The sequence below is a fragment of the Aquarana catesbeiana genome, linkage group LG02, assembly GCF_042186555.1.
Source record: "Aquarana catesbeiana isolate 2022-GZ linkage group LG02, ASM4218655v1, whole genome shotgun sequence".
Classification (NCBI taxonomy): domain Eukaryota; kingdom Metazoa; phylum Chordata; class Amphibia; order Anura; family Ranidae; genus Aquarana; species Aquarana catesbeiana.
The window spans coordinates 245512603-245539472 of NC_133325.1; the positions used below are offsets into that span (position 1 = coordinate 245512603).

Genomic DNA, 26870 nt, shown 5'->3' on the forward strand with positions numbered 1-26870 from the left:
TGGATATGTTGGGGTACCATTTCCACTGGGTTTGCACACCAAATTTGGGGTTCTTAGCACTAAGTGACCCTGAGATACGGGGCCCCAAATTCGGTTCGGAAAATGAAATTTTTTGCTGCAGAAAAGTGCTTGACTCGAGTAGAAGCCGAGGGGGGCACTTTCAGCACAAAAAATGTGCTGAAAAACTCGACTTATACTCGAGTATATAAGGTATATATATATTTTTTTTTTAAACAGGCTAATATAATATGTTTTGTGTCTGTTTGTAGGCCAGTATGTGGAGTTTAGTAATTTTTCACATCTTTTAGACTTGTTAAAAGTCTGTTTTTTAACAGAGCTCTAAAACGTAATCTGAAATTTACACACAGACCTAAATATCTAACTCCAGAGACTCCCTTATTACACTCCTTGCTGTGAAGTTTCATACAGACAAGGCCAACTACTGCTCTCTATCTTTAGATGTAGTAGAGGCTGTAGTGCTCCTGGAATCCTTCTTCTTCTTTTTTTTTTCCTTTTAGGAAATATTTATTGAAGAAAAAAAACATATAAAGAAAAAAGTTAAAATATAATTTGTCCTAAAGTTTCCCTTTTAAAGAAGTCCTTAAATTGTGACCATTTCATTTTGGGTGAAAGGTTTGTGTAAAATATATCTTGGGACCTCAGTGTGGGAATCTAGCACTGTAGTTTTCCCCTTAGTCTCCTCCCATTGCTGTACATAGTTTCTGCTGCCAGCAGCTACTGGAGTATTACTTTTCAAGCAAGTTGTCACCATCTCCTTCAACAATAAAATGTAGATAGGGCCACATCTGGATTTTCAACAGACTGAGTTGGACAGTAAGCAGCCAGTGTTGGGTTTCTCTTTAGCAAAATCAGAATGTTCTGCAAAATCAATGTCATGGGTGCACCCTGTATTAAATGTTTATTTGTAAAATAAAGGTTGATTTTTTTTTACCAAAAAAAAATTATATATATATAATCCCCTTTGTTATGTTGCACAGTGTCTTTGTTTTATAAATATTATGCAGTGCAATACCTTATTTCACAGTGCCGCTGTGCGGTCATGTGACGTCTTGCCGCACTCCCTCCCCCGATCTTAGGACTACAGCGGGAGGCATTGAGATTCCCCTCTGATGTCAGCCAGCGCAGGAGGAGAGCGCAGGACAGTCATGTGACCACACATGGGCGCTCTGAAATAAGGTATTGAGCTTCAGGATTTTTATAAAACAAAGACACTGTGCAACATATCTTCATATAACAGAGGGGATTCTAGTTATTAGGCACAGTTGCTTTACACAGAATAGCGGGGGGTGGGGGACGACGGAGGACGGAAGCATGTAATCTGACCATGGTTTCGTGGATAAGCAGCCATAATTACTGTGGTCAACAGGCAGGATCAACCAGGTATTTTACAGCATAAAGAGGGACAAATTACTCCGCACAAGCACTATGCTGTATATCGTGTTTTAACGGAACGGGATCTTTTTTTTTTTTTTTTTTTTTTTTGGGTTACAACCGCTTTAAATGACCAAGTCACTATAGTTTCCTTTTATATAGTAAATGATTTAATAAGTACTGTAAATATTATTACATGTGTGCCCCCATCTCCATGCATGCACCATAAAATAAATGTTCTGCTTACATGAGTGTATACTTTTATGATACTAAAATTTAGAATTGTTGTTATGATGGAAAGTTTCTTTGTAAGTAACGCACATGGTTATGACCTTTACAACTTGCAAATAATTAAATCACTTTTTTTTGGGGGGGGGGGGCATTTTTGTGTTCGCAATCAGATTTCCTGCCAGTTAAATTGCAGCTGGAAAGAAAGAAAAAAAAAAAACATCACTTGTAACTTTGTTGAAATTTGTCTGCATTCAGAACTCCTTGGGATGCTAGGAGACATTTCTTCTATCTGACTGTGCTAGTCAGATGATTTATCATTGAGGGAAACATACATGTGGCTTTCTTGATGGACAGACTCTGCTGTGACCTTAGCATCTCTGCAGAGACTGACATTTGGAGAATGTAAGCAGTCCTTAGGAAAAGTGCATGTTTGTTACCTCTAAAGCTGAACAGTGAGAGGCAGAACGTAATCTAAATAAAAATCTTTGCAGTATGTCGCAAGTGGCTGTCATAATAAAAAATATAACAACTGTGCAGAACTTTATTCAATTAAAATATTTATTGTTGGCATCCTTGATAAAAGCCTTGTAAATGTGAATGTCATCCATCTGTTTTTTGCAGATATTACATTTCAGCTTATTTGTAAAAGCTCTAGTGTTGCCCTGTAGCTATACCCCAGGCAGATCTAATTCTCATGAATTAATGCAGTTATGGATTGAATAAAAAAATCAAAAAAAAATCTACTTTTAAATGCAGCTGGTATAAACCAGACTTCAACTTACCTCTTATAACCTTCTGTACAGCACTTTGACAAAGGGCCACCTCACACCACAATTTCTGCGTTCACGTTTTTTGATGCATTCCTGTGCAATTTTTTTTCCCACCTTTTTTTTTTTCCTCCGACATTTGCGTTCCAGTGTGTTTTTATGCGTTTTGTCGCATCCCATGCGTTCTATACAGAAAAATTGCAAAACATTTTTTTATTTTCTTAATCCGCCCAAGAGACATTGCCTACATTTTAATGTCGTCTTTTGTGTCCCTTGTTCTGGTGCCGATTGTCCTAGTGGCGATCCTAAGTCCTCGGCTGGAGAAGGCGCACCTTTTTATTCATCTGCCTGTCCTCCATTCATAGATCACTTTTCATTCCTGGAATCTATTTTACAGCTTTTATTAATGGAGGGCGGAAAAGGGCAGGCAAAGTTGGCACCCTTGATGAGTGCCTATCATAAGCCCAGTATTTTGTATTAACCCCTGCCAGCTGCTGGTTATGAGAGGGGGCAGAAGACTTCAGATTTCCACCACTAGGACAGCCGATGCCAGCACAGGGCATTTCACAATAAATAAAAGTAATCTCCCGTGTGCTGACCATACACGGATCTAAATTTGGCCATTTCAGCAGGAACCGGGTAAGTTTCGATCCATATATGGGCAGGGTGGTTGAACAGAAGTCAATCATTGAAATGATTGAAAATGTCTGCTCGATCACCACAGCCCGCTATAGCCAGCAGTGCTGATCAGTATATTTTGATGGCGCAGAAGTCTCTCTCCTGTCAGAATACAAAGGCACAGAGGAAGGTTTACTTCATCCACATCGAATGTGAGGATGGGGGAATCTAGTCATTTATTTTTTTTTTTCTCGTTAAACCTGCTAGTTAAATGAAAAAAATAAAAATGAATCGTCTATGGACAGCTGCTGTTAGGGGCGTCTGACATTTTTTTTTTTTAACTGCCTCTAAAAGCCCCGCCTATGTGTCCATACACACATAAACTGTCAGAGGCGTTTTGAGGTATAAGTGTTTAGGAGCAGTAGAAAAAAAATGACAGCCTGTGCTTTCAGGAGCAGTAAAAACCAAAAACGTCCCCTAAACGTTGCTAAACACTATAACAAGCTGTTAGCCGCGTTTGGCATTTTTAGGCATTTTTCCCTTATAGGGAGTGTTTTTATTGAAAACAAGCTGCAAAAAAAAAAAAAAAACGCCAATTAACGTTATTCAAAAACGTGGCTAACAGCGTGTTTTTAACGCTGTTTTTTCCTGGCAGCAGTGCTGGCGTTTTTTAAACGTCCTGTGTGCACGAGGCCTTAAGCCTCGTACACCCTAGTAGTTTTTTTTATTCATTCAACCCAACAGGGCTGAACAAAAAAAACCTGACGACTCAGGTAGGAGCTGCTGTACTAACTATCTGATGTTGGTACAGTGATCTCCCCTGCTGTGCTATTGTGTTCTGAGGGGGTCGCAGCCCCCATCAAAACACTCTGGTCAGTGCTACTCAGACAATGGCTGAGAGCGCTTATCGGGAACCAATCGCAAGACCTTTATTCAGTCATGCCCTTTCGACAAAAGCCGGCCGAACCGACCACAGTACACCCAGGCCGAATGCCAGCTGGTTTCTGTTGAACTGGCCGATGCCACCTGACATCCTGCCCGTGTGTAACTGTAGAAATGTCTGATCACCAGTCTTGGCTGTACAGTAATGTAAATTTCAGGCCTGGATGATCAGGAATGCAAATCCTTCTGCAAGTAAAATGGCTCTATTGTATGGATTTGAACTGTATTTTTGGCAACCAAGTTGCCAAAATGTCTTGTGATTACTGCATTCATTTAGAATTTTTTTGTGTGTTAATTTCTAGCAAGTGCCTGTATTCCATGCATGAAATCAATCTGTGAGGGAAGTAAAAATGCTCCATTGTAGTTGGGCTGCCCCCACACTGCAAGGGTTAGGCCTCATGTACACTGCAGCTGATTAACTGAAGTTTAGGCGCACTCGAGCGTTTTTTTTTTTTTTTTTCCAACAGCCCCTGAACTCTCCTCTGTTCTCTTATGTGTACATGTACACTCAGCAGTTTTATAGTAGTTTAGAGGCAGCTGAGGTTACTGGCAGAAAAATCGTGTTCAGGACGGTAGTTTACTGCCATTTCAAACGCCAAATGCTTGTAAGGCCTAATGTACTCGGGACGCTCAGGCGACCTCTTCTGAATGTTTTCTTGACAGCTTGAAACCGGCGTTTAAAATGTCCGTTTAGTTGTGTTTAGCTGCGTTTGCATCTAGGAGCGTTTATTTAAGATAACATCATTAGACCCTCAAATAAAATAGGGCACCTTTTAAAAACGCTTTTTAACCAAAACGCACCTAAACGCCAGTGCCGAGTCTGGCGTCTGAAACATCGGTGTCTGAACCCATTTTTTTGCCTTCAAAGAAAAACCTCTAAACGCAACTGCTTAAAAAAACGACATTAAATGACCCTGTGTACATGTACACATAAGCTAACATTGAATGAGTTTAGGGGCAGCTGAAAAAAGCTTCCAACTGCCTCTGAACGTCTGTTTACCAGCAGCAGGGTACATGAGGCCTTAGGGCTACATCAGGGTACATGAGGCCTTAGGGCTACATGAGGGTACATGAAGCTTTAGGGTACATGAGACCTTAGGGCTACATAAGGGTACATGAGGCCTTAGGGCTACATGAGGGTACATGAGGCCTTAGGGCCCCATGTACACAGGGTAGCTGAAAACCTCTTCTGAAAGCTGGAAAAATGACAGCTGAAAACCGACAGTGAAAAACGTGCATTTTACAGCTTTCACATACCAAGTTTATACGAGTTTAGCAGCAGTCATGAGCATTTGAGGTTAGAAGTGTTTTTTAAAGGTAACCTCAGGAGATCCTCCTAAATGCCCACAATGCATGCAAAACAAGTAATTTATTAACTATTGCAGCCATTCTGTGAGAGAAGAGAGAGCAACATAAGAGAGAGCAGTGTGCTTGTAGAATGTCTTATTTTTTTTATGGATCCCATCATGAGCATGTGTGAGAAAATGCTTCTGTAGCCACTGTGTCAGGACACTTAGTCAAAGGGAGTCCTGGTGGGTATATGAGTTGGGCACTGTAGCACCCAGAGGCTTGAATAGGGAATTTGATCTTAATTGTTTTATGGCCATTTTTTTATATTTGTTTTAAATTATTGATTAATGTCTCTATTATAATTTAATTTCGGCCTTATTAATATATAAGGGTTTTATTAGTGTTACACATGATGCAGTATTTTTAATTATGTTCCCATCTTTTTATATTTAGTAAGGTGGATACACTATTCATTGTGTTATTCCAATATGCATACTGAGTATGCACAGTGACATTTAACGTTAATGTGCTTTCTTGCTAGATATGGTGACCCTGACACCACCACGACATACACGTGGTTGTTATGGTTCCATGATTTTCCTCATAGGTATTTGTTCAATTTTAGTTTTCACCACTAGGTGTTGCCTTTTATTTATGTATGTATGTATGTATGTATATGTTATCTATATTAGATCGTGATGCAATGCATAGGATGCATTAAGGTGAAAAAACACAAACCTTTAAAACCCCTTTAAGGTGAGGGCACACCTAAAGGGGGGAGAGTGCACATTGCATGAAGACACCATTTGTTTCACTGATTTCCTTGATATTATTATGGACTACTATTTTGTGTGTTTGCAAATATTATTCAGGACTGTGTATATACACACTGAGCACTTGCACTTTATCTTTATTATTAAGCACTTGCACTGTTATTGGGGATTTTAATATAATATAACTTTACAGTATAGTATATAGTTGCTACTCTGTCGTGTGTTTATTTTAGCACCACACATTGGTTATATATGTTTGTATTGTCACATTTTGAGGAAGTGGGGAGTGCTGCCAGCTATTTTTCAGTATATTTTATTTTTAGGTTGTTGAGGTTTTAGTTTAGGCAGCTCACAAGGTTTACATACATATATATTCCTGATGTTGCTATTGCTGAGGCTTCGAAGATATAGAAAATTGCATGAGAGGACCAGAGTTCATCGCTACTGGACTCATCCATTGATGTAGGGAACAGCATTTTTTAATTATTAAAATTTTTTATATGTTTAAAAATTATCAGAAATGTTTTCCCCTTTCAAAACGTTTCTAAACGTAAACACGCATAAACACAGTTTACCGCGGTTACAAGCTTTTGGTGTTTAAAATGCCAGTAAACTGCAGTCCTGAATGCATTTTTTGTGCTTTAAAAAAACAAAACAAAATGCCTGTAACCTCAACTGCCTCTAAACTACTATAAATGACTGGGTGTACATGTACACATAAGATAACATAGAGGAGATTTCAGGGGTTGCTTAAAAAAAAACGCCCAACTGCTCCTAAACGTCCGATTAGCAGCTATAGTGTACAGTCCTAACTGCAGTGGACCACATATATGAATGTTTGCGTTTGCATTTTATTATTTTATGATTATACAGGATTTATATAGCGTCAGCAGTTTATGTAGCGCTTTACAATATAAAAAGGAGACAATACAGTTATAATACAATAAAATACAAGAGGATTAAGAGGGCCCTGCTCAGAAGAGCTTACAATCGAATAGGGTGGGGCAGGTGGTACAAAAGGTTGTAACTGTGTGGAATGAGCTGTTGGAAGTGGTAGGAGATTAGTTGGGCTAGGAGACGTGATGGGCTTTCTTGAAGAGATGAGTTTTCAGGGATTGCCTGAAGGTAGCAAGGGTAGGGGATAGCCAGACAGGTTGAGGTAGCGAGTTCCAGAGGATGGGAGAGGCTCTGGAGAAATCCTGGAGACGAGCATGGGAGGAGGAGATGAGAGAGCTTGAGAGCAGGAGGTCTTGAGAAGAGCAGAGAGGACGATTTGGGTGATATTTGGAGACAAGATTGGTGATGTAGCTCGGGGCAGAGTTGTGAATGGCTTTGTATGTTGTGGTTAGTATTTTGAATTTAATTTGCTGGGTGATTGGGAGCCAGTGTAGGGATTGGAGGAGAAGGTTGGCAGACACTGAGTGGTTGGTAAGGTGTATAGGTCTGGCAGCAGCATTCGTGATAGACTGAAGAGGGGACAGCCTATGGAGAGGCAGGCCAATGAGAAGGGAGTTGCAATAGTCAAGGCGAGAGATAGCAAGGATGTGAATGAGGAGCTTGGTGGTTTCATTTGTTAAAAAGGGGCGAATTTTGGAGATGTTACGGAAGTGAATTCTACAAACTTTTGACAACGATTGGATTTGAGGCTAAAATGACAAGTCAGAGTCTAGGATTACACCTAGTACCCTGGCGTAAGGGGAGGGACTGATGGTTGCATTGTTGATTTTGATGGAAGAGTCATGGAGGGGGGCATGGACGGGGGGGAATATTAATAGCTCAGTTTTAGAGAGATTTAGTTTAATGAAGTGGTGCGACATCCATGCTGATATCTCAGTAAGTTAGCAATGCGAGAGGAGACTGAAGGAGTGAGATGAGGAGTAGAGAAGAGAATGGGTCCAAGAACAGAGCCTTGGGGGACCCCCACAAAAAGGGGCAATGGAGAGGAGGAGACAGAGTTGTAGGTGACACTGAAGGAGCGCTGTGATAAATGGGCAGAGAACCAGGGTAGAGCAGAATCTCGGAGGCCAAGGGAATGTAGTTTATTGAGAAGGAGCGGGTGGTCAACAGTATCAAAGGCTGCAGAGAGGTCAAGTAGTAGGAGTATGGAGTACTGGCTGTTGGTTTTAGCAGTTAGTGAATCGTTAGTGAGTTTTAGTAAGGCAGTTTCCGTGGAGTGCTGCTAGCAAAAGCCAGTCTGTAAGGGGTCAAGAAGGTTATTTTCACTAAGGTAGGAGCTAAGATGGTTGTAGACTAAGCGTTCTGAGAGTTTAGAGGTGAATGGGAGCAATGAGATGGGTCTTAATTTGTTCAGGTTGGTAGGGTCCAGTGAGGGCTTTTTAAGTATGGGAGTGATCTGTGCATGGGGAAGGTGCCACTAGAGAGGGAGAGATTGAAGATGTGAGGGAGCAGAGGATAGAAGAAGAGGGTGACCATAGTAGTTGTGAGGGAACAGGATCCAAGGGACAATTGGTTAGGTGGGTATCTGAGAAAAGTTTTGTAACCTCTTCAGTAGTAGCCAATTCAAAAGAGGAGAGTGTTGAATGTTCTGCTAGGCAAAGTATGTTGGGTGGGGAAGACGTACGCACAGTGGAGGTGTCCTCACGAATTGCATCAATCTTGTCTTTGAAGTGATTTTCAATCTCTTGGGCAGTGAGTGAGTTAGTGGGTAGAGGGTGTGGGGGACGAAGCAGAGAGTTAAAGGTTGAGAAGAGCCGACGGGGACTGGATGATAAGGAATTAATGAGAGAGACAAAGTAGGCTTGTTTGGCAGCATGGAGGCAGGTATTGTATTTTACAAGGGCAGATTTATATAGGGTTGAAGTCTTGCAGGCATTTGGTTTTACGCCACAGTCGTTCAAGAGCATGGCAATGTCTCTAGAGATCTCTAGAGTTGTCAGTTTGCCAGGGTTGTAACAGTCAGAGCTTGATTCTGTGTGTTGTTAGAGGAGCAAGTGCATCTAGTGATGATGAGAGTGAACTGTTGTAGACAGAGGTGGCCAGGTCACGACAGGATAGGGGAGAGATTATGTCATATAGGTGGTCAATAACAGAATAGAGAAGAGAAGGGTTAAAGTGGCGAAGGTTTCTACAAGTAATTGTTTGCTGCTTGGAGGGATGGGTGGTTGGAGGCAAGGATACAGTGAAAATAATGAGGTTGTGATCAGAGAGAGGAAAGGGGGTGTTGGTGAGGTTACCAGGGTTACAGAGAAGGGAGAATACAAGGTCAATGGTATTACCAATGGAGTAAGTAGAAGTATGTGCCCACTGGGTTAGGTCAAAAGATGAGGTTAAGTCGAGAAGTTTAGCTGTGGTTGGGCTGTTAACATTGACCGGAATGTTGAAGTCACCAAGAATGATCATGGGTATTTCAGAGGAGAGAAAGGTAGGGTAGCCAGGCAGCAAAGTGATCAAGAAAGCACGATACCGGTCCAGGAGGCCGATACATTTCTGCAATCAGTTTGCATTTGTTTTTAAATGGGAAAACATTTCTGATACTTTGTGAACATATAGAAATGTTGAAAGAAACACAAATTTCACCACATGCTATTCCCTGCATCAATGGATGAGTCCAGTAGCGATGAGCTCTGGTCCTCTCACGCAATTTTCTACATCTTCGGAGCAACAGCAACATCGGGTGCATTTCCTCACACATGCTCATGATGGGATCCATAGTGAAAACACAAAAAGTAAGACAGCTATATACAAGCACACTGCTCTCTCTTCTCTCGCAGAATGGCTGAAATACAATGCCTTGCAAATGTATTCACCCCCCTTGGCTTTTTACCTATTTTGTTACATTACAGCCTTTAGTTCAATGTTTTTTTAACCTGAATTATATGTGATGGATCAGAACACAAGAACACAATAGTCTAAGTTGGTGAAGTAAAATTCAAAAAATATTTTTGTGCTGAAAGTGCCCCCCTCGGCTTATACTCGAGTCACTGCTGTCTGCCTACCTGATCAGCGTGTCATGCAGTCAGACGGCAGCCATTCCAGTGTACAAAAGCCGTGCCTCCTCCTCCTCGTCCATGATAGGGGAACACTCAGTTTCCCAGCAGTGAGTCATCGTTCAGTGTTCCCCCTATCACGGATGGCCTCTCGTCTTCATCCCAAGGACGAGGATGAGAGGATGTCCGTGATAGGCGGACACTGAACGATGACTGCTAGGAATCAGTCAATCACAGACGAGGACAAGGTGGAGGTGCGACTTTTGTACACTGGAATGGCCACCGTCTGACTGCATGACATGGAGATCAGCTATGCAGATCGGCACAGTAAGGCATGCAATGGACACTGAGGCATGCAATGGATACTGAGGTATGCAATGGACACTGAGGTATGCAGCTGCAGATGGGCATTGTTGACCCTCTTTTCCACTTACGGTAGCTGCTGCATTTCTCACCCTTGGCTTGTACTCGAGTCAATAAGTTTTCCCAGTTTTTTTTTTTGGTAAATTAGGTGCCTCGGCTTATCCTTGAGTATATATGGTGCATAAAACTTTTTTTCAGAAATTAAAAACTGATAATTGGCATGTGCGTATGTATTCGCCCCCTTTGTTATGAAGCTCTGGTGCAACCAATTACCTTCAGAAGTCACATAATTTGTGAAATGATGTCCACCTGTGTGCAATCTAAGTGTCACATGATCTATCATTACATATACACACCTTTTTTGAAAGGCGCAAGAGGCACCACTAACCAAACACTGCCATGAAGACCTAGGAACTCTCCAAACAACTAAGGAACAATGTTGTTGAGAAGTACACGTTAGGGTTAGTAGGTTAAAAAATAAAAAAAATCCAAATCTTTGATGATCCCTAGGAGCACCATCAAATCTATCATAACGGAAAGAACATGGCACAACAGCAAACCTGCCAAGAGACGGCCGCACACCAAAACTCATGGACCGGGCAAGGAGGGCATTAATCAGAGAGGCAGCACAGAGACCTAAGGTAACCCTGGAGGAGCTGCAGAGTTCCACAGCAGAGACTTATCTGTACACAGGATGACAATAAGCCTTACGCTCCATAGTGTTGGGCTTTATGGCAGAGTGGCCAGAAGAAAGCCATTACTATCAGCAAAAAACAGAATGGCACGTTTTGAGTTTGCGAAAAGGCATGTGGGAGACTCACAAAATGTATGGAGGAATGTGCTCTGGTCTGATGAGACTAAAATTGAACTTTTTGGCCATCAAAGAAAACGCTATGTCTGGCGCAAACCCAACACATCACATTACCCAGAGAACACCATCCCCACAGTGAAACACGGTGGTGGCAGCATCATGCTGTGGGGATGTTTTTCAGCAGTCAGGGGAAATTGGTCAGAGTTGGAAAGATGGATGGTGCTAAATACAGGGATATTCTTGAGCAAAACCTGTACCGCTCTGTGTGTGATTTGAGGCTAGGACGGAGGTTCACCTTCCAGCAGGACAATGACCTCAAACACACTGCTAAAGCAAAACTTGAGTGGTTTAAGGGGAAACATGTAAATGTGTTGGAATGGCTTAGTCAAAGCCCAGACCTCAATCCAATAGAAAATCTGTGGTCAGACTTGAAGATTGCTGTTCACAAGTGCAAACCATCCAACCTGAAGGAGCTGTAGCAGTTTTGCAAGGAGGAATGGGCAAAAATCCTACTGGTAAGATGTGGCAAGCTCGTAGAGACTTATCCAAAGCCACTTGGAGCTGTGATAGCCGCAAAAGGTGTTTCTACAAAGTATTGACTTTAGGGGGGGTGAATAGTTATGCACATTGACTTTTTCTGTTATTTTGTCCTATTTGTTGTTTGCTTCACAATAAAAAAAAAAAAAAAAAAGAAAGAAAGAAAAACCTTTAAAGTTGTGGGCATGTTCTATAAATGATACAAATCCTCAAACAATCCATGTTAATTCCAGGTTGTGAGGCAACAAAACACGAAAAATGCCAAGGGGGTGAATACTTTTGAAAAGCACTGTAGTTAATAAATGACTTGTTTTTCATGCATTGTGGCCATTTGGGAGGGTCTCCTGAGGTTATCTTTAAAAAAGCGCTTCAAACCTCAAATGCTCATAACTGCTGCTAAACTCGTATAAACTCAGTATGTAGAAGCTGTAAAATGGACGTTTTTCACTGTCGGTTTCCAGCGTTCAGAAGAGGTTTTCAGCTGCCCTGTGTACATGAGCCCTTAAAGTGGATGTAAACCCATTCTGTATCCTTGTACCTACACGTAAGACTATAATGAGGCTTACTTGAATATCTCCTACATGTACACCATTTAGGAGATATTCCCAGTTCATGCAGCCGGTCATGTCACCAGCGCATGCACTCTGAAGGGACGGTATACCCGTGCCGTCCCTTCAGACCTCCGTGCCCTGGTCTGTGACTCCTGTGTGTATGCGTGGGAGTGACGTCATTGCGGTGCGGTCAATCAGACGGCCGTAGAACGTGAACCCGGAAGGAAGACCGGGTGAAGATGAAAGCGTCAGTCAGAGCTCACAGCACAATGTAGGGCTCTGTTCTAAGGTAAGTATTTCATTAAGTGCTAGTATGCATTATGCCTTTTTACTTTGCAGGGTTTTAAAAAAAAAAAAAAAAAACTTTGGCGTGGTTTACTTCCTCTTTAAGTGCTTATTTAGGTCTAGATGATTGTCCGCAGCCTCAGCAGCCAGCAATCTGCATTGGGCTTGATGAGACTGTGGGGGACTCGTTGTGCAGTTTGAAGAGTGTGTAGGACCTGGTAAGTAAAACTGCTTTTTTGCAGCCCCCCCGCCAGCCTTAAATGAGCATTTTAACCCTTGCTATAAAGATGCATTTTTCCTTTCCTTGGCGTTCAGCTTTTTTTTTTTTTTTTTTTTTTTGGGGGGGGGGGGGATTTGGACTTGTGTGTTTGTGTGTGTGTGTGTGTGTTTTTTGTGAAAACAGGAAATTGCAGTTTATTTTCTGCAGTCCACAAAATAAAGATGGGGTATTTTCTCTGCCAGCTATGATCTGCCCATCCAGATTGTGTTTTATGCTTGGATTGTGTGGGAAAATCTGTGAACATGCACTCTGCAAATGAAAGCCGTAGGTTAGGTTATTGTGTTTATCGCCCATTATTTCCGATTGCCTCTCTGTGACATATTGTGCATAACTGTACATCACTTGTGATGAGTGTGGCGAGTTCTGGCAAAATGCTCATCGGCCTGGAGAAGAGACTTTATAAAAACACATTAACAGGCACTTCACACAATAGTCGGCACTTCTGCATGCACTACTAATGCTTTTCTTGTCTGTACAGCCTCTTGAAAATAAACAAGCATTGTGATTTGCACTTCATAAGCCTAGCCTTTGTTCATACAACGTAGGTAAATAACACACAATGTTCACGCTAAAGCAGTTTTGAACAATTTTGTAGTGTTCCCTTTCCCACACAATCCCTTACATTTTGATAAAGGATATGAATTTGATCACCTGACCCTACTTGAGCTATTTTGCCCAGATTACTTCATATTGGGAAAATTGCAGCTCATTAATCATTCATCATGCCCGCTCATACCTAGGAACGGGAGTGCATTGCCATTTCCGGTGATTATGCTGTCAATGCTGAGCGCTTACTTACTGCAGAGGTGTTTTGTCATATTTAGACTCATTCCTTCGCTCTCCATGCTGCTGAACTGTGCAAGTCACTTGCTGGCGATTTATAGCAAGTACTTACCAGAACAAATATATACATCGTCATTGCCCCTTCATGCTAAGATTTTTACTGTAGGGTTTTGTCATACTTTTGCTTTGAACTGATTGTTTTCCTTAAAGCGGTATTAAACCCAAAAAATAAATATTTATCATATTTTGCCTTACCGATTCTTAGATGGGGTGGCTGCATTAGGCTGTATTAATTTTATTTTTTCAGCTTTCCTTTTTTTGTTTTCACCTGGGGATCAAGCCAGTAGGTTTGTTGTTTTTCAACAGAACAAGCTATCCTGTAGATGTAGCCATTAGAGCAGTGGTTTCCCTACTGCCGACCCGGGGACCAGATGTGGTCCTTGGCTTGCTTTTATCTGGCCTTTGGGGCACTATTTTATCCACTGATACCAACAACGTGGCATAATTCTTCCCCACTGAAACCAGTGAAGGGGCACAATTTCTCCCAATGACACCAACAATGGAGCACAATTCCTTCCAATAACACTAACAATTGGACCCAATGATGAAGCACAACTCCTCCCACTGACACCAGCGATGGGGCACAACTCCTCCCACTGACACCAGCGATGGGGCACAACTCCTCCCACTGACACCAACGATTGGGGCACAACTCCTCCCACTGACACCAACGATTGGGGCACAACTCCTCCCACTGACACCAACGATTGGGGAACAACTCCTCCCACTGACACCAACGATTGGGGAACAACTCCTCCCACTGACACCAACGATTGGGGCACAACTCCTCCCACTGACACCAACGATTGGGGCACAACTCCTCCCACTGACACCAACGATTGGGGCACAACTCCTCCCACTAACACCAACGATTGGGGCACAACTCCTCCCACTGACACCAACGATTGGGGCACAACTCCTCCCACTGACACCAACGATTGGGGCACAACTCCTCCCACTAACACCAACGATTGGGGCACAACTCCTCCCACTGACACCAACGATGGGGTGGTGTTTTTTTCCTTTTGACATCGGCTACTCTCAGTGACCACAGTCCGGCCCCCCTAAAGTCTGAAGGACAGTAAACTGTCCCCCTATTTAGAAAGATTGGAAACCCCTGCGTTAGAGGGATGAGACAATCCATTTACGAGTGACAGGGATCCTTACAATAGTCAGCTTTTATGTAAAATCTGTATCCCTAAAGGAACAAAACTGTTCCTGTAACAGCTTAAGGGCTCATGGGCTTACACGTGCTTCGGCTTCAATGCACATTAAAGAGGAAGTAAACCCTGATTGGTTTTACTTCCTCTTTATTCCCCTGCAAAATAAAAGCATAATGGGCTGGTATGCATTGCATACCAGCCCATTATGTGCCACTTACCTGCAAATGAAGCCCGCGATGTCCCCGCTGGTGGCCGCATCCATCTTTACCCCTCTTTCTTTCGGGGCCATGAACTCCGGCTCTGTGACTGTTGTCGCATGACGTCACTCCTGAGCATTCGCACAGGAGCCGACAGGGCACGGGCACTATATAAACGGCACGATCGTGCCCTTTCTTCAGTGCGCATGAGCCGATGAGGTTGGTGCAAGCGTATATGTTAAATATCTCCTAAACCATGCAGGTTTAGGATATATTTCCAGTACCTACAGGTAAGCCTTACCTGTAGGTACAAGTGGTCTGTAAGGGTTTACAACCCCTTTAAGGGCTCATGCACACAGTGCATTTATACAGCTGCTGTTAGGGGTGTTTTGACTTTTTTTTTTTTTTTTTTTTTTTTTAACTGCCTCTAAAAGCCCCTCCTTAGCCTTAGCCTATGTGTCCATGCACACATAAACTGTCAGAGGCGTTTGGAGGCATAAGCGTTTAGGAGCAGCAGAAAAAAACGACAGCCTGTGCTTCCAGGAGCAGTAAGAACAAAAAGTGTCAAGTCTGTTTGGACGTGTTTGACGTTTTTAGGCGTTTTTACATTATAAAGAGTGTTCTTAATAAAAAAACGTGCAATAACGCTAATGTAAAAACGCGGCTAAACGTGTAGAGCTGCCGTTTTTAAAACGTCCTGTTTGCATGAGCCCTAAAGCTCCTACTGCTTCAACAAGCTTTTATGAAATGGTGCTTCGATGAGGCTTTGGTGGTGCTCCTTTTGAAGCTTTGCGGATGCTGATATCTCACACCTGCAATTTCTCCAACACAAAGCGAAGCTAAAGCTGAATTAAAGCCTCTCAAAAGCCGCAGATGCTTCAAGCGAGCAACAAACTTTGTCATAGAGCTCTATGGAGGCTTTGAAGCACCACTAAAGCTGCATGGGGTAGAATTTTTGAAGGGAAGCTGAAGCAAAGCAGAAGCAAGGTGTAAAGAGGATTGTAAGCTAACCATTTTATTTAGTGACAGGAGTTTTGACTGGCATTCAGAGAGCTTTAACATAGCATGTCCGAAGCCCTGTTTTGAAGCAAGTGTAAACTAGCCCTAATAAGTGTTAGCTGAAAGTTGGCTTCAATTTGTTAGTGTTTCTAAATCTGCTAATACACTTAACACTAATATCCCCCCAGACTGACAGTGCTGCTGTCCAAAGGTGTCTCTGTTGCTCCTCAATCCAGAGTGGAGGCACTCACCTACACTGGACGTATTGAAAACTCTCCTAGAAGCCTTTTCTCCTGGCAGCAGCGTTTTGGCAGAAAAAATTCCTGACGCTTGTAAAAATGATGCACTCGTTATGGTGCATTTACAGTCCTCAAGCGCTTGGACCCTAATTCATTTATTCTGGCCGTTGAAATGAATTAACGCTCTAACATTAACAAGCTTTTAAACTCGTTTACAAGCGTCAATCGTTTTTTCTGCCAAAGCTCTGCTGCTTTTGGGCGTACTGGCAGTGTTTTTTTTTTTTTTTTTCTGCCTTTTTAGCCCTGGTTCACATTGGTGCGATTTGACATATCAAATCAGTGGCAATTGCCAGCAATGGCACTGTCCTAATCGGTGCGAAGCTGCATTTGCGACGCCACACCAATTTTAAAAACTTGTTTCTGTACTACTTTTTGCGATTTCGGGGTGCAATTTCCATTGGCATCTGTGCAGAAACCCCCACAGATGTCTGTGAAATCGCTGCTGAAATCGGGACTGACATGCGGGAGTGAAATTGTGCGAGTTCATCTGAACTCACACGGCTTCATTCCCGCAGCTCAGTTTGGACCTGGGCTAAAAGTCCCTTCCACTAAACACTGCTAAATGTCTATAGGGTAGATTTACTAAAGCTGGAGCACTCAGAATCTGGTGCAGCTGTGCATGGTAGCCAATCAGCTTCTATCTTCAGCTTGTTCAATTAAGCTTTGGCAGTACAACCTGGAAGCTGATTGGTTTCCTATGCAGAAGGGAGCCTGATTTTGCACCCTCCAACTTCAGAAAATAAACCCCCATGTGTGCATGGACACATAGGCTAACATGCAGGGGAGTTTAGAGGCAGGATCAAAAACATCTGACGCCCCTCGAAGTGGCTGTAAGAAAAAGTCCTGTGTACATGAGGCCTAATACAGGAGGTATGTTACTGGTAGAGTTGCCACCTCACCCCTTTAAACCCGAACACATATTAATTACACAGGTTCTGTGGCTAATTGAATGCAGGTAAGGCACTAAGTGAGTTTAATTACCACCTTAATCAGCCACAGAACCTGTGTAATTTAATATGTGTTCGGGTTTAAAGGGATGAGGTGGCAACTCTAATTACTGGCCAGATCACCAGGTGAAAACTGGGGGGGGGACTCAGAAAAAAGAAAGCTAATGCAGCCACTGCATTTAATGATTTACCAATTTATAGCTGCAATAAATTTTGTTTTGGTTTGGGGTTTAATACGGCTTTAAGTCACACCCCTGCTAGATATTTCTCCCCCCGTGGTGATATTATTGAAAGTGGTATTTACACGTCCCAAGGGAAAAGAACGACAAGAACTATGACAACTTGCTTTAAGTGGTAATGGTTATTTGTCCAGCTAGAAGTTATAAAAGTGTGGCCAACATTTACCTTATTTGACCCTACTGGCCAGAACAACTACCTGCCCTTCATCTAATTTTTATTAATAAACAACTTTTATTTCATCACCTGGGAATTTTAACTGCAAGTTTTATGGTCGGTTCAAACCATGTGCGATTCACATGCGATCCAGGTGCAGTGCGATTTTCATTTGAATGCGCTGAAATCACACTGGACCGTACCAAAAGTAGTGCATGCAGCTACTTTACAAAATGCACAGCAACCAGATGGCATGGTACTACTGTACCATGTGATCCAGTGCAGGCAGATGCACTGTGTTGCGACCTGCATTTGGAATGTCGTAAACACTGGCACCTGCTTGCTAGATTGTAAATGCAGTGCATTTTGAACTCGTATAGGAAACGTGCATGGATCTCACATTCATACATACACATACTAGGGCCAATTTAAACAGGGGCCAATTAACCTACCAGCATGTCTTTGAAGTGTGGGAGAAAACCAGAGTACCCGGAGGAAACCCACGCAGGCACAGGGAGAACATGCAAACTCCAGGTAGGTAGTACCTATGGTTAGGATTGGAGCCCTAGTGCTGCTTGGCAGAAGTGTGAACCACTTAGCCACACTGCTATGATAAGTATTGCTGTAACTTTCTCTGTTTCTATGGAAAATGGGCATTTCTTTTCCCTGCACCCTCTAGTTCAGGGGTGTTCCAACCTTTTGATCTTCCTGGGCCACATTAGAAGAAGAGGGATGGTCTTGAGCCGCACATAAAATACACTAACATTAGGGATAGCTGATGAGCAGAAAAAGTCAGACAGATCTCAAGTTAGGTACATGATTTATATCAGTGATCACTGTCTAAGTAAGTAAACGACTTTTTTTGTAATATTTTGTATTAAAAAAGTAAAAGAGGACAACCTAAAACTAGTGCGATATTTAACACTGTTTTTGATTCAATGAATGGAGTAGCAATTCTCAATGAATTCTCAGGGTGCTCATCAGATGTTTTGGTTCTAATCTTGCCCTTCATGTGCTTCATCCTTAAAAATATTTTGCTCACAAATACAGTTGCCCCATTCATAGCTTTCTTGGGCTGCATGTGGCTCATGTGTCGCAGGTTGGACACCCCTGCTCGAGTGTGTTTTAATTCTAATATTTACAAAACTCAAGTTGGTGACAATGGTAGCTATAGTCAAACACACAGCTTTGGATGTCATATTAGTAAAAGAATGCCAAAGAGGTCCTTCCCACTGTCATCCCAGATAGCAGTCAAAATCCAACAGTGGATTGGAAGTTACTATGCCATACCATATCTAAAAATGAGAAGGCATTTGTAAAAGAATATGTTAAAGAAAACTGGTGCTCAGACAAGTTCTGTAAAAGCACTTTAAATCAATCATTCATCTATTTAGCTTACGAATAAGCGTTATGGTGAAATTCATCTTTTAAGTTCACAACAGAAGAATCTTGGCTCTTTGTCTATTACCTTATATTGCACCATATTTCTGATTGCCTGCCAACCAATTTAAAACCTGCCAACCTAATGAAAACAAACGACAAATATTTCTAAGCTATTAGAAACTGATGTCAGAGTCTCTTTTGTAATCTTTGAGAATTAAAGTCCTTTTAAAGTAAAATAACGATTACTGGCAGCCTCTCTGTTCTACTAAGCTATACGACCCTGTGTACCATTTTGTATAAAATTGTGCCTATAAATACCTTATTTCAGTTAGTTTCTGGCTGGTCACGTGACCTCCGGCCGCTCTCCTCCCCGATCCAAGGGCTACAGTGGGAGTGCCGAGATCTCCCTCTGACGTCAACCGGGATGTCACGTGATCGTTGGGCTACCCACTCAGCTCCTCCCACTGTACTTCCTAGATCGGAGGAGGAAAGTGGCCGGAGGTCATGTGACTGACCAGAAATGAACTGAAATATGGAATTTACAGGCCCCATTTTATACAAACCTGTACACCGTGTAGTATAGTTTGGTAGAACAGAGGGGCTGGCAGTAATCTTTTTTGTTACTTTACTGCCAGCTACTAATAGCGGCAGGAGGGGAGGGGGAGGCAGAGTAGATGGCTCATATACACACACACACAGGAGCTGACAGGGAGGGAGGGGGAGAGAGGAGAGCAGCGGGATGATGGAGGAACCTAAGCTGACCATGGTATCATGGATCAGCAGCCATGATTACTGTGGTCAGCACACTAAGGGGGACACAGGAACTGGCAGGATCAACCAGGAATTTTTTATATTATAGAGAGGGACAGATTAGTCAGCACAACCATTGTGCTGTTTAAGGTGCTATAAAGGAACGGGATCTCTTCCTTTTTTTGGGGGTTTCAACTTCTTTAAATACTTCAAAGTACAAGCAGCTAGAGTAGACAGAACTGTTTTTTTAACATCTCTTTTACTGGTTAAGAACATATAACTGCTTTAATGCCCATAGCCTGGGTACAAATGGAGATGTGTCACCTCTCTGTGCAATACTACATAGAGCAGCCGCTCCAGCCCCACCTTATACTCACTTGAGCCCGATCTCGATCTAGCGCTGGTCATGAGAGAAGCGGCTCACTCTGGTCTTTACCTCCACATAGGCTCAGAGACAAAGGCTCTAGCTGCTGTCAATCACAGCCAGTGAGGAGGGGCGGCCCGAGCCACGTTCTGTGTGTCTATGGACATACAGAGCCAGCTCAGGAGCGAGCCAGCAACAGTGGTCCCCATAGCAAGTGGTTTGCTATGGTGGGTAGGGCACTTGGTGGGGGAAGGAGCCTGAAGTGCCAATGGGAGGACTGAGAGGAGAAGGATCAGAGGGGGAGGATCGGGGCTGCTCTGTGCAAAAAATTGCGGTTAAGTTTAATAAGTAGACCAGTTACCATGGGGAACAGGAAGAAGTCCCCAAAATGTCACATGACCAGCCAGAAAAGTTATGGCTATACATACTTTAGGGGAATAATTAAAAAACTGGTGTGGGTGGGGGCTTTTCAAAATATCGGAGTTCTGATTTCAAGAGGTCTGTTTTTACATTAAATAGATATTTTCAGCCGTGTGGCCACTGGCAATCTTAAATCAGTTATGGAATTCTTGTTTCTTGCATATCTGTCACATACTATAGTGAACGCTCTACCAGAGTTCCCAGCTCTTGCCTCACCTTACGATTGAATTTGACACATCTCGCTGTCACGTCTCCAGTAGTGTTAAATTGCTATTATTGGAGATCCAAGAATCTTATTTTGTTATAAATCCTGTGCATTGCAAATGTGCTACTGCGTTTCATCTCTTTATTAAGGAAGTTTAACACGAGAAATGCGTAGCTTTATTTTTGATTAACATAAGTCAGAAGGGAACGTGCATTTTGATACATAAATTTGTTTCATTTCTTCTCTCAGGAAGAAGAATATCCTCCACGGGATGACTTCAGCGACGCTGACCAGTTAAGAGTGGGAAATGATGGAATCTTCATGCTGGCTTTCTTCAGTAAGTTTTTCTCTGTCCTTTGGATTGTGGATTAAAACAAAACCAGTTTGAACTAGAATCCATTGCGAAGGCATCTGCTTCCATTTTAAGATTTATATAACTTTTTTTTTTCCTCCATCATATTTTTATTAAAAAAACTATATAAATTAGAAAGGACAGCAGAGTGAGACATCGGAGAGTAATACATTTGCTGCATACATAGGATTTGGTATAAAAAGAAATGTAAAAAGTTAGGATATGGTTCGACTTACTTGGGGAATTCAATAAGGTAAATTTTCTGGTAGTATGCCTCTGTTCTGCATCAGATTAAAAAAATGACATGTGCACCTGATTCAGTTACTGTACCAGCTCAGGTATTTCAAAGTGACACTATTACTGCATTACTGAGCCTCTGATGGCATCCTTTTGAACAAAACACGTTGGGTTGAGCTACGATACATGTGGTCTGCGCTGTATGGACAGCGTTCTTATGTGATTAAAAAATTATTTATTTTTTATTATTTGATCAGTTGTTTTTAATAAAAACCGTTTTACACTTATTGGAGTAATTATTTTTTTACACTGCTGGGAGTTTTTTTATTTGCCATTACCAATATGGACGTTTCCTGACCTGTGGTTGAATTTTCCTAAAGTGAACGCTGACTTCTGTATATGATGAGAGGTCTGGATGTTCGATGCGTTTTACATTATATTCGTGTGGAGGTGGCAATTTCTCTCACGCTTTTGTATTGATAACAATATCACTTGCTAGTTCGTTTGACCTCCTTCACTATCTCCGATTTTGCTATCTAGTTTGTGGTACTGTTGGAGAAGAGTAGGATCGTCTCATAATACTTTTAGATAAAGTTTAGGAAGTCTCACTTTTTTTTTTTTTTTTTGCAACTTTTTTTTATTGCTATTATTGCACCAATTAAAAAAAAAAAAATTATCTCTAGTTCGTAGATAAGGAAAAAGGAGGTAATTAAGCCCTCCCCTAAGTTGGCATACAGTGACAGGAAGAGTGTCAGTGTCTGTACGCAATGCAGGAAGGTGGCATATTTACTGCCGTTGCCTCCTCCTCTCCCCACTTGTCATTGGTTAAGGACACAATGAGCTTCACAGCTGACCACTTCCTAGCAACCAGTAACGCTAACAGTGGTTGATAGGGTGGTTGAGACACTAGGCTCCCATTAGGTCCGCTCTCTCCTTGAGATCGACAGCAGCCAATTGGTAGATACCATAGACAAAAGCAGGCTGTCTATTGGCTGTGGATACATTTCCTGCGGTCAATCACAAGAGGAGCAGACCTGATGGGGAACTAATGTGTGACTGCAGCAGTGGTGGGAAGGGAGATCCGGTCTCAGGATGCCTCCGCACGAGGTGCATGCCCCAAATTCATGCACGTCATCAATCATGGTACATCAGTCTGTTGCACAGACATTTCTGAGGCATGTTGAAATTTCAATGAGTGTCATAGCCGCACTTTATGAATTCCCCTGGCTGCTTTTCTCTTTTTTTCTAATTTTTTTTTATATCAATATATTTGTTCAGCAAGTACTTTATACTTTTGGTATTGATCTGTTTCCATTATTCTGATTGGAAAATGGTATGAGCTACAGCACATTAACAAGTACATTGCTTTTCTTGTTATCTGCTTTCTTATCGTACATCATGGGACGCAGAGCCATAGTAGTTACTATGTGGGTTATAGGCCACCTTCAGGTGATGGACACTGGCACAACCTAAGACAGGAAGTCCACTGCCTATATAACCCCTCCCACTACTGGGAGTACCTCCGTTTTTTCACCAGTGTTTAAGGTGTTGGTCACGAGCAAAGGTGTGCTGTGCTGAGCTCCACTGGAGCAATCCTTGCAGGGGCTAGCTATGCAGCCAGATCCATTCAAAGTGTCTTTTAGGCCGAATTAAATGGTACCCGGGCCTCATGTCCGAAGAAACAAGGTTTTACCTGTAACGCTTCTCTTTTTAGAGAGTTGGACCCCGGTACTTTTCAACATGCCTCAATACTTTGGTATTTTCAGCCATAAAGTTTTACTGGCAGGGTGCTATTACAGGGCCAGGAGTGTGGGTTTCCCGAGGGTCCACGGTTCCTGAAGGTTTGTTAACGGAACCCACCGTGAAGGGTGAAGATAGGGTCTGTTTTTTTTCACAGAAAACCCTGCGACGGGAATAGTAAGTGCAGTTTTTCTAAGAAACTTTTAAAATTCTCTTATGAAATGTCTCCTTTAAAAAGTAAAATGTTGTCATGCCTAAGTGTCACCACTGGGGGCTGTATGGAGCACGTACCTTCTCATGCTTTGCTCAGAGATCACACTGTGTCACAGAAGCAGCAGGCTTTTTTTCCTCCGGCTAGCAGACAGACCTCCGGAAGTTCGGGGGGGATTTTGCTTCACCAGACACCCCCCACTTGGGCTGAACTCTCCCTCTCTTCATGAGGCTGAACATTAGGAGAGAGCTAAGAATGATCGGCAATGCCATTTTTTTCTTTCACTGCCCCTAGCACGGCGGCGGCTTTCAGGTCTCCTCACCATCCCTCCCACACAAGCCGATCCCAGCAGATCGGAGCCCGCGCTCGCGCAGGAAACCCCTTATTTTTAAAAGAGAAAGGAGGGGGGGCGCGATGCGATGGAGGGGGCGGGGCTTAGCGCAGCGTTGGCGTTCTCCAACGCCGGCGTGGGAGTGTGTTGTAGAAACTCAATTTGTGCTGGCTGCAAGTTTTCGGAGGGACACAAGAGCTAAGAGGGGCATGAAAGAAGTTTGGTGACACAGGCATTTCCTATTTGACACATTTACTGTTTGCATCAGGCTGAGCATTAATAGCAGCGGCAGTGGCTGAACTATTGCACAAGCAGTGGATGTGATTTCTTCTGGTAGTACCTCTGCTTTTGTGCATCGGGCTAAGGTCAGAAGGGGGGTTGAAACACCCCCAAAAAAGGGCTAAAAGGGTCTCCCTCAAGCTCTGGAAAGCCTACTCATCTCTACAATGGCATCCTCCCCTGAGAGAGGGTAGCTGGTCAGAGTGAGCATCGGCGCCATGAAATGTTTGCAACTGTTTTCAACACTGCAGCCCCTGTTTATGTTACTTATAAGGGTCTTTTTTCCTCAGCCATGATAGGTTTGAAAAAAAAAAAAGGTTAGCGGCTTAATCGCATCCCAGTGTGGGACAAAATGTGACAGGTTCTCTTCCATTACCCAGGACCCTCAAACTGAGGAACCAGGGGCAGGAGAAGATGAGTTCCCTCAGGGGACCATGGTGAGGCTAATGAATCCTCTTCAGTGTCAAATGCGGGTGGATCAGCTTTCACAATCTGTAAAATTGATGATGCAATTTCTTGCTGAATGGTCCACTCCTCATTTATGTACCCTTAACTGAGTGTTTGGGTTTGCTAAAGCCTCCTCAAGCTGTGCTTACCTTTCCTGTCATTGCTGGAAAAGCTTTTTTTTATCTTAGTGGATCACCCAGATAAGCATTTTTTTCCCTCCTAAAAAAGTTTTTTAACACTTTATCTTATGGTGGAGAAAATTCACTAAAAGTGGGGTATATCAGCAATTAACGCTGCTATATTCTCTGGAAATAAGAGTTTGACTTGTCCGGCAGACAATGCTCAAATACTTAGGGATCCAACAGTTGAACGGTTGAAATTCCTATTGTTAAAAAAAAAAACAAACAAAAAAAAAACACTTTTTTCTCTGGCAGTTTGAGTGTCTCAGCCTGCACTGATAGTAATTGGTTAATCGTTGAGAGACCAGTTTAAACAGGTGTTCAAGGTTATCCTGCTCAGAAGGCTCAGGATCTGGCAAGCTACTAGCAGCTTTATGTTTGCAATATACAAAAACATATCTGGGGGGCACACCCTACAATGCGTTTAAATTCAAGATGGTGCTGCTATAAGACTTACAAACAGTACAAAATATTTTACAGCGCACACATTCAAGAATGACATTTCCTGCAAGGCTAGGTAAAAACACCTGAACATATTCAAAAAATACGGGGGTTTGGTCACACTATATGGTCATATAGTGCTAAGCCCACTTACTGCGACAAAGTACCCCGAATTAGTGGGATAAGCTTTATGTTTGCAATAGTTGCTATGAGAGATTCTATCCTTCAGGGCTTGCGCCCTTCGCTAAGCACCATGCAAGAAGCTCCTGGCTAGTCTTCCTTTTGCGGTAGCTATTTGGGGATGATTTGGGTAATACAGCCAAAGATATTCTAGGGGAAATAGTACCCCTTTTCCATTTAAGAAAAGGAGTAAATGTATTTTCATTTTAAAAACTCCAGGCAGTCACGACGGCCTCCCCCGTCAAGTTCAAAAGATAATCTCAGGGTCGACCCCAGGGACAAAAGAGGTATTGGGGGAGGAAACCTACAAAATACTGAAGCCTCCTTATGAGGAGGCGCCCCCGCTCACTTGAATAGGGGGGAATTCTTCTGCAGTTCTCAAGGATCTGGCAGGAAGAGTGCTGAGACAGATGGGGGACTTCCTCAATAGCTCCAAGGTACAAACTGGAGTTCCGAGAGTTCCCTTCTCCTCGTTTTCTCAGATCAAATATTTCTAAGGATCCAGAGAAAAAGAGGTCTTTCTCTCAAGCATTGGACCATCTTTTGGTAAAAAATGATCATGGTGGTCCCCATGTAAGTCAGAGGTTGGGGTTTGGTTTAAACCTTTTTTTCCAAAACTAAATGGACATTCTGGATCTCAAAAATCTAAATTCAATTCCTGAATATAACCACTCTTTTTTTCGCATGGAGTAAATCTAATCAGTTATCTCCATCCTACAAGGAGGAGAACTTCTGGTGTCAATCGACATCAAAGATGCATACCTCCCATGTGCCTATTTCCTTGCTCACTAGTAATATCTACTTTTCAAGGTGGAAAATCTTAATTTTCAGTGTGTAGCTCTGCTTTTCGGTCTAGCCTGCACCTTGAGTGTTTTACAAAGGTTCTGGCCCCTTTTCTAACCAGATTAAGGGCCCAAGGTATAACGATTATGGTTTACCTAGACCAGCCGGTAGCCCGCTTAGACCAAAGTATGGTCACCACATTCGACTACCTAGAATGTCTAGGTCGGATTCTCAACCTAGAAGAAATCTTCTTTAAATCCATGAAGAAGGCTAAAATACTTGGGTCTGATCATAGATACACCCAGAAAAGGGTATTCTTACCCTAGGCAAAAATCAGCGCCATAAAAGGAACTGATTCAGGTGGTCGAAGCAAGATGAATTCTTCTATTCAGCTTTGCATGAAGTTGTTGGGAAAGATGGTGGCTTCATTTGAGGTCGTTCCTTATGCTCAGTTTCATTCGAGACTGCTGCAAAACAGTATCCTATCGGCTTGGAACAAAGGGTTCAAGCTCTAGATTCCCAATGTGTCTGACTCCAAAGCCTACGGCCACATCACCCTGAAAGCGCCTGATCTCATCGGATCTTGGAGGCTAAGCAGGGTCAGGCCTGGCTAGTGCCTGGATGGGAGACCACCTGGAAATACCAGGTGCTGTAGGCTGGGTGCGCCGGAGCCACAGTTTATGGTTAATAACCAAAAATCTGCAAAGGGGAGGGCCTGAATGTTCAGTTTACGAAATTGTCCTGCTATGATTTAATCCGACAATGCCATATGGGATATATTAATCATCAAGGGGTCACAAGAAGTTGTGCGGCCCAGAGAAAGGTGAATCATATCCTATCTTGGGCAGAAAACAATGTACTTTGCCTATCGGCAGTCTTCATTCTAGGAATAGAAAATTGGCAGGCGGAGTACTTGAGTTGCCAGCAGTTGTTCTCGGTA

The 26870-nt window shown here is 42.6% G+C and overlaps 1 protein-coding gene and 1 pseudogene across 2 annotated transcripts in view; both read left to right on the plus strand.

The window, feature by feature from the left end:
* Positions 1-26870, plus strand: part of NDFIP2 (Nedd4 family interacting protein 2) — a 167224-nt gene that overhangs the window by 63617 nt on the left and 76737 nt on the right. For both annotated transcript variants that reach the window (XM_073614357.1, XM_073614358.1), the window contains one exon: positions 21000-21087. In XM_073614357.1, coding sequence (XP_073470458.1) covers positions 21000-21087 — 88 coding nt within the window. The remainder of the gene's footprint in view (positions 1-20999; positions 21088-26870) is intronic.
* On the plus strand, positions 26470-26588 carry LOC141130774 (5S ribosomal RNA; annotated as a pseudogene).